The 8,286-nt window shown below is 42.4% G+C and overlaps 1 protein-coding gene across 1 annotated transcript; it reads left to right on the top strand.

The window, feature by feature from the left end:
• Positions 1-1,133: 1,133 nt before the first annotated feature.
• Positions 1,134-4,623, top strand: SLITRK1 (SLIT and NTRK like family member 1). The gene is made up of 2 exons (XM_025364546.1): positions 1,134-1,534; positions 1,981-4,623. Exon 2 carries the CDS (start codon positions 2,034-2,036, stop codon positions 4,122-4,124), a length of 2,091 nt encoding a protein of 696 aa, XP_025220331.1. The 5' UTR covers positions 1,134-1,534; positions 1,981-2,033; the 3' UTR covers positions 4,125-4,623.
• The last annotated feature ends 3,663 nt before the right edge of the window (positions 4,624-8,286 follow it).

Raw genomic sequence — 8,286 nt, 5'->3', positions numbered from 1 at the left:
TTCACGTTTCCTTGCCTCCTGGAAGGTGATATTACTGGATTTTTATAAGCTCTGAGTTTGGAATCTGGTGTTTCCTTCACTGGAAAAAGCCTGAGTTTCGTGTTTCCCCAGCATCAGTGACCCAACAAGCATCTGCGCGAGGAGGAGCTGCCGGCTACCTGCAGATAGCGTTCGCGCTGAGCTTTAGAGTCCAGAGATTTCTATCTCCTCCTCTCAAAATGCAACTGGTTATTTACTTGTAAATATTTAAATTAGTTCAAACTGATGTGGAAACTTTGTCAATGGGGTGTGTGTGTGTGCGTGCGTGTAGTGTGCGCGCCCCTGCCTGCCAGTGGGTTTTTAACAGCACTCACAAATCATCTTGGGATTTTGCCCTGCCCCCTCCCTTCTTTTCCGGTTCTCAGTTAAAGCTTTCGGGACTGGAATCAAGGACTTAAGCGTGCATTGTGTTTCACCCTCCAGAGTTAAATAACATTCAAGAAATATCATCAAAGAGCCTAACTCTCAATGATCAACTTGACTAAATTTCTGCAAGTTTTAAAAAGTATATGCCTAATTTATATACCTTGCAACAAAAAATTCATACTCAATTAGATATTATGTAACATATATGTTCCGAAAGCCACTTTCAACATACCAAAAAAAAAAATGTTTCAAAGACATCAAATAGCATAAAACACTGTGCCGCAGAGAAGGAAGAAATGCATTTAAAGCACCGATGAAAATGGCGTGCAGTATAATTACCTCAAATTGCTGTTCGCTTGACACCCTGACACTAATTTTATTCAAGCCATTGGGAAATAAATGTTTTAAAAGCACTCCTTTCCGAATGGTGGAGCTGGTGGGGGCTGTGAGCTCGTTAAGGAAAGGAAAGGGTAAAGTTTCCAGCACGCAAAAAGAATCAAATAATCCATTTAAAATAAGCGTCTATGTAGATCGTCAGCCTTTTATGCCCACATTTTTAACGCTTGCCCTGTACGTGGATTGATTTTTTTTTTCTTTCAGCATTCCTTAGCCAGATGGATTTTTGCTACTGCAGATCAGCAGAGGGTGTCAGATCTTTCAGAGTGCACCAGGCTGGAACGAGCAGAGCTTCTTAGCAACTCTCTTCTCCGCCCCCCTCCCCTCATTCTCGCGCTCTCTTCCTCCCTCAGACAACTCGCCCCCCGCCCTCCGCCCCCCTCCACGTAATTCCGAAAGAGCAGAAGAAAGAGAAGGAGAACAGGAAAAGAAGAGCTAGTAAGCTAGAGCGAGAGCACAGAAAAAAAAAGAAAAAAAGAAAAAAAAAAGCCTTAAGAGGACCGAAGGGGAGGAAAGGAAAAGGATGGACAACCACAAAACGCAGCGATTGCGGAAATTTTCCAGCGCCATTGGCTGGGCAGCGTGAGTCCTTCGGTCGGGCGTGATTTCAGCACCGGGGGGACTGGACAGCACCTCGGGGGACTCTGGTCAACCCGCAACCACAGCAAGAACTCCACCAGCAGCCTCAACAACAGAAGCCGCGGAAAACCCTGCTTTGTATCAGAGAGGCAAGGTCAGTCCGACGCACAGCCATGCACAGGCAGTGCGCCTGTACTACGCTGCAAACCCTCTGCTTGTTTCTCTAACATGCACTTGCTTCTAATTACTAGCATTGTTTCATTTCTGATCAGTGAGGATCAGTAGATGAGATTCTGTAAGGGTGTACTTTTAATTTATATGTATATATTTAACTTCTTTTGCTGTTATTTTTAAAGGGTTGTGGGGGAGTGGGGTTTTTTTCCTACTTTTTTTTTTTTTTTTTTTTTTTTTTTGCTTGCCTTGCACTACGTGCCTGGATAGTTTGTGGATATAATTATTGACTGGCGTCTGGGCTATTGCAGTGCGGGGGGGTTAGGGAGGAAGGAATCCACCCCCACCCCCCCAAACCCTTTTCTTCTCCTTTCCTGGGTTCGGACATTGGAGCACTAAATGAACTTGAATTGTGTCTGTGGCGAGCAGGATGGTCGCTGTTACTTTGTGATGAGATCGGGGATGAATTGCTCGCTTTAAAAATGCTGCTTTGGATTCTGTTGCTGGAGACGTCTCTTTGTTTTGCCGCTGGAAACGTTACAGGGGACGTTTGCAAAGAGAAGATCTGTTCCTGCAATGAGATAGAAGGGGACCTACACGTAGACTGTGAAAAAAAAGGCTTCACAAGTCTGCAGCGTTTCACTGCCCCGACTTCCCAGTTTTACCATTTATTTCTGCATGGCAATTCCCTCACTCGACTTTTCCCTAATGAGTTCGCTAACTTTTATAATGCGGTTAGTTTGCACATGGAAAACAATGGCTTGCATGAAATCGTTCCGGGGGCTTTTCTGGGGCTGCAGCTGGTGAAAAGGCTGCACATCAACAACAACAAGATCAAGTCTTTTCGAAAGCAGACTTTTCTGGGGCTGGATGATCTGGAATATCTCCAGGCTGATTTTAATTTATTACGAGATATAGACCCGGGGGCCTTCCAGGACTTGAACAAGCTGGAGGTGCTCATTTTAAATGACAATCTCATCAGCACCCTACCTGCCAATGTGTTCCAGTATGTGCCCATCACTCATCTCGACCTCCGGGGTAACAGGCTGAAAACGCTGCCCTATGAGGAGGTCTTGGAGCAAATCCCTGGTATTGCGGAGATCCTCCTAGAGGATAACCCTTGGGACTGCACCTGTGATCTGCTCTCCCTGAAAGAATGGCTGGAAAACATTCCCAAGAATGCCCTGATAGGCCGAGTGGTCTGCGAAGCCCCCACCAGACTGCAGGGTAAAGACCTCAATGAAACCACCGAACAGGACTTGTGTCCTTTGAAAAACCGAGTGGATTCTAGTCTCCCGGCACCCCCTGCCCAAGAAGAGACCTTTGCTCCTGGCCCCCTGCCAACCCCTTTCAAGACAAATGGGCAAGAAGATCATGCCACCCCAGGGTCTGCTCCAAACGGAGGTACAAAGATCCCAGGCAACTGGCAGATCAAAATCAGACCGACAGCAGCGATAGCGACGGGTAGCGCCAGAAACAAACCCTTAGCTAACAGTTTGCCCTGCCCTGGGGGCTGCAGCTGCGACCACATCCCAGGGTCGGGTTTAAAGATGAACTGCAACAACCGGAACGTGAGCAGCTTGGCTGATTTGAAGCCCAAGCTCTCTAACGTGCAGGAGCTTTTCCTACGAGATAACAAGATCCACAGCATCCGAAAATCGCACTTTGTGGATTACAAGAACCTCATTCTGTTGGATCTGGGCAACAATAACATCGCTACTGTAGAGAACAACACTTTCAAGAACCTTTTGGACCTCAGGTGGCTATATATGGATAGCAATTACCTGGACACGCTGTCCCGGGAGAAATTCGCGGGGCTGCAAAACCTAGAGTACCTGAACGTGGAGTACAACGCGATCCAGCTCATCTTCCCGGGCACTTTCAATGCCATGCCCAAACTGAGGATCCTCATTCTCAACAACAACCTGCTGAGGTCCCTGCCTGTGGACGTGTTCGCTGGGGTCTCGCTCTCTAAACTCAGCCTGCACAACAATTACTTCATGTACCTCCCTGTGGCAGGGGTGCTGGACCAGTTAACCTCCATCATCCAGATAGACCTGCACGGAAACCCCTGGGAGTGCTCCTGCACCATTGTGCCTTTCAAGCAATGGGCAGAACGCTTGGGTTCCGAAGTGCTGATGAGCGACCTCAAGTGTGAGACGCCGGTGAACTTCTTTAGAAAGGATTTCATGCTCCTCTCCAATGACGAGATCTGCCCCCAGCTGTACGCTAGGATCTCGCCCACGTTAACTTCGCACAGTAAAAACAGCACTGGGTTGGCGGAGACCGGGACACACTCCAACTCCTACCTAGACACCAGCAGGGTGTCCATCTCGGTGTTGGTCCCGGGACTGCTGCTGGTGTTTGTCACCTCCGCCTTCACCGTGGTGGGCATGCTCGTGTTTATCCTGAGGAACCGAAAGCGGTCCAAGAGACGAGATGCCAACTCCTCCGCGTCCGAGATTAATTCCCTACAGACAGTCTGTGACTCTTCCTACTGGCACAATGGGCCTTACAACGCAGATGGGGCCCACAGAGTGTATGACTGTGGCTCTCACTCGCTCTCAGACTAAGACCCCAACCCCGATAGGGGAGGGCAGAGGGAAGGCGATACGTCCTCCCCCGCCGCAGGCACCCCCCAGGGGGCTGGAGGGGCGTATACCCAAATCCATCAGCCTGAATGGGCATAAGTAGATAAATAACTGTGAGTTCGCACAACCGAAAGGGGCTGACCCCTTACTTAGCTCCCTCCTGGAAACAAAGAGCAGACTGTGGCGAGCTGGGAGAGCGCAGCCAGCTCGCTCTTTGCTGAGAGCCCCTTTTGACAGAAAGCCCAGCACGACCCTGCTGGAAGAACTGACAGTGCCCTCGCCCTCGGCCCCAGGGCCTGTGGGGTTGGATGCCGCGGTTCTATACATATATACATATATCTACATCTATATAGAGAGATAGATATCTATTTTTCCCCTGTGGATTAGCCCCGTGATGGCTCCCTGTTGGCTACGCAGGGATGGGCAGTTGCACGAAGGCATGAATGTATTGTAAATAAGTAACTCTGACTTCTGACAAAAATCAAAAAGTGCTGCATGGCTCGCATGGAATCCACGCGCTCCAGGGACTCTGCCCGCCCCCGCGACTGGAGACGGCATCTCCTTCACAGCACCCACCCTCTTACCTGATAAGTTCCATCGTATCAAACTTTCTATAAACAAAATACAGTATAATCAGAAAGTGCCATTTCGCCATTATTTGTGATCGGTAGGCAGTTCAGAGCATACGTTAACTGTGAAAAAAAAATGTAAAGGTTTTATTTAAGACATTTGCATGGCTAGTCATCAGTCCATTTTATGAGTTAACAATGTATTTTGTTGAGGGAAGTTTTTAGGGGTTGTTTTGGGTTCTTTTATTTTGATGGTGACGTTTTATTTTATTTTATTTTTTTCAGGGGGACTTTTTTAATACATATCCAATAATGCCTTCCATCTGAATGTAAAATAAGTACCCATGATTTCTATTATAGTATCAGTGTAATTATTTAAAAAATGATTTTGAGGCAGTTAAGCATGACCAATTAATGTCACTCTAGTGCTTAGGCTGCGATCCTATGGTAGCAATTCTGTGCTGGTATAAATCTTACTTATAAAGTAGGAAAAAAGAACCGAGGAAGCACGTGAAACTTACTAATTCTATTCGAGGATTTTATAATGGCATATTTTTTCAGTATTAAAGTGAAAATGTTTTCAACTCTGGGTCCTTACCTTTTTCCAGCTTCATATTTGCAAGTGGTAAATTGGATTTGCGGTGGAAGAGACAGGGGAGGGAAACGGTTGGGGGTAGATCCCTTCCTGAGCTCCATTAAGGCTCTTTCTCTAATCGCCTTACTTAGCTTTTTACCCTTTAAGTAGCTCCTCTTCCCTCGCCCCCACCCTCCACCCCACCCCCACCTTCGCTCAGACTTTACCGGCTTTCCCCAGTCCATAAAGGTCTTGCCCCAACATACACCCCTTCGTTTTGTCCCCTCTCCAAATGCAGCAGTGAATCCCTTTATTAATACTGGAAATCCCTCACTGCTGCTTTTGTTGGTGCTGCCCACACTGCAGATATTAAGGATGTTAGGAGAGATTTGATTTAATTGACTCTGCCTAGATCGGTCTCATTAAACAGAGTGGAGATTTCATTGGTCAGCACTCCTCAATGAAAGACAGACCTAATGACTGGCATTTGAGATGCTGCTGGCATTTTGAATTCAACATCTGCTGAAAACGGTAAAACTAATTAGTGCCCACCCACCGTCCCCGCCCCAGCAACTGCATATTGAAATTTGTTAAAGCACTCATCTTTATGGAAATTAATCATTATCCTAAAGAAGTGTTTCTCTCCCATCATCCGGATTTCTGGTTGTGGCCCAGCAATTAACAAAAACAGCATTCAACTGTTCGAATTTTTTGAACCAACGTAACTCTGGCCTCAATCATATTCCTCTGGGATTTCTAAACAACAGTTAAGCTACAAAAAGCAAACAAAATCACACATATTGATGGAGTCTGCATTCCACCACATATCCACCCTTGAGAAGTATGTCAAGAGACTGCAGACTATAGATTTTTTAAAAATATAGGATTATAAATCAGCTACTGAAAGACCCCAGAGCAGTTGTAAGTAGATCTGCCATCTAGAACTCATATTCTAAAGGGAAGTGATTTCCCAGAACAGTAATGTTCTGGAATATGTATTATTTATTTTAACACTTTTTTAATAAAATCTTTATTATAAACCATGACTATTCCTAAGGACATTCATCATTTTCTCTCTTGATTCTTTTGTTTGTGGACTGCATTTCATGACAGTAAACCTGCAACCTACTCCCCTCTGACAGATATTATGGGTTGTTTTCTATTTATTAATTTCTCACAGGATGGCTTTATTCTTTTTACAGAAAGTACAACGGGGTTCTCGGTAAGCAATCAACAGATTTACCTGTGATGGAAAAATTAGGGGAGAAGAGGCATACATTCGACAATGTTATGACCTTTAGAAAGAAAAGAAAAAATGACAGGTGTAGCAACAATATCTTTGGTGGAAGGTGACATTTAATGACAGATATCTAGTGAGGTATATTAGTAATTTTGAAACTGATACATGACTAATCTAGGTCAGGAAACTAGAATTTCTCATAGAAGGTGTGCACAGAGGCAAGAACTTTTCTTCATTTTCATTGAAAATAAATTACAATATAGAAACCAAGGTTAAAGGGGTAAAAGTATTTTTAAATAGTAGCTTCAATGGTTTTGGAGTATTCATTGTGCGCCACGCATGTGCTCAGCGATTTATGTAATTATTTAATCTCCACAACCACAGGGCAGTTTAGTAAGATACTATTTCCATTATACAGATGAGAAAATTGAGGCTTAAGAAAAGTCAGCAGTAACTCTGGTCATACATGGTAAATAGCGGAGTGGAATTTAAATTCAATTTTCCTTGTACTCAAAGACCTTATATTTTGAGTGAGTAATCATATACATTTACCTGATCAAGTTCTTAAGGCAATCTTAAAAAAAATAAGCATTTATGAAAATACTGTATAACTAATTATGGACTTAGTTTGTATGTTCATACCCAAATATGTATTGGTGGCCCTTTATATTTCCGGTATTTCTTGCAGCAACAGAAATTTGCCCTTCATTCAGTGGCGATAACTTCAGTGTGTTCTCCAAGAGTAGTATATAAGAAGACATAGCACATAAGAGAAAAGATGAGTCTGCTAAATGAGTTCAAAATTACAGATATTCAGATGATTGAAACTAAATCATCTATATATTGACTCTAAGAATATTTTAATAAATAATATAATGTTAAAAATCTATGTACAGAAGATATCCAATAATTTCATGTATAAGAACATTTTTTATTTAATCTGGCAGGGTTTTATTCATTTTGATAAAATATCTCTGTAACAATTATGTAATTAATATACATCAGTTTTATACACGTATATGTTAGTTTATAGGATACATAATGCATTTGGTCACACCATGTAACTCTCATTTTAAAATACTTAGTATCTTCTCTTTGTTTTGTCTTTGCATCAAATGCTCATGTAACTATAGTTATCATGTGCATTAGTTGAGATATCTTGTTTCTAGTTAAATCATTCTTTAGTTCATTAAAGTAAAAGAGATTTTGGTTGTGCCCAATGTAAAAGGAGAAAAGAAGGATCTTGTTTAGTTACATTACCTTAGAGAAATTAGTAGCTTCTGTGGCTGCTGCTATAACTAAGAATATGCTAGAATTTAAGTTGTTGCCATAGAAATTTATTGTTTAACCATTTTTACATGCTTACCCAAGAGGAGACTGAAATAGCTAATATAACATTAACATAACAAGATTCTTTGTCTTAACAGTATTTATATCATATGTATTTAGAACTGTCAGAAATTTTGATAAGTGTTAAAGTTATATTGGTGATTATAAAGACAGTTTGTTAATTTAGCTTTTTCATATTTCTAATGTTATTTAGTAGGTAGAAAGAGGTAGATGAATTTGCAAGGGTGAACAAGGAAGTTCTGTTTATAATGTGTTAGTGTAATATTGAAAATAGTGGTTTCTAATTCAGCAGTCCTGCTAACTAATTTATAAATCTTATTTTTATTTGTATGCTTATTTAAAGAAAAATGGAAATATAAAATGTGCTAAATATTTAATTTTAGCATGTATTAACTTTTGATTCATTTTCTC

Source organism: Theropithecus gelada, chromosome 17 (assembly GCF_003255815.1).
Source record: "Theropithecus gelada isolate Dixy chromosome 17, Tgel_1.0, whole genome shotgun sequence".
In the NCBI taxonomy this organism is placed as follows: domain Eukaryota; kingdom Metazoa; phylum Chordata; class Mammalia; order Primates; family Cercopithecidae; genus Theropithecus; species Theropithecus gelada.
Note: the sequence above shows the minus strand (reverse complement) of the source record. Positions and strands in the feature narration are given on the sequence as shown.

Coding starts and splice junctions, on each gene's coding strand:
- SLITRK1 (XM_025364546.1), top strand. CDS start 2,034: ATGCTGCTTTGGATTCTGTTGCTGGAGACGTCTCTTTGTTTTGCCGCT.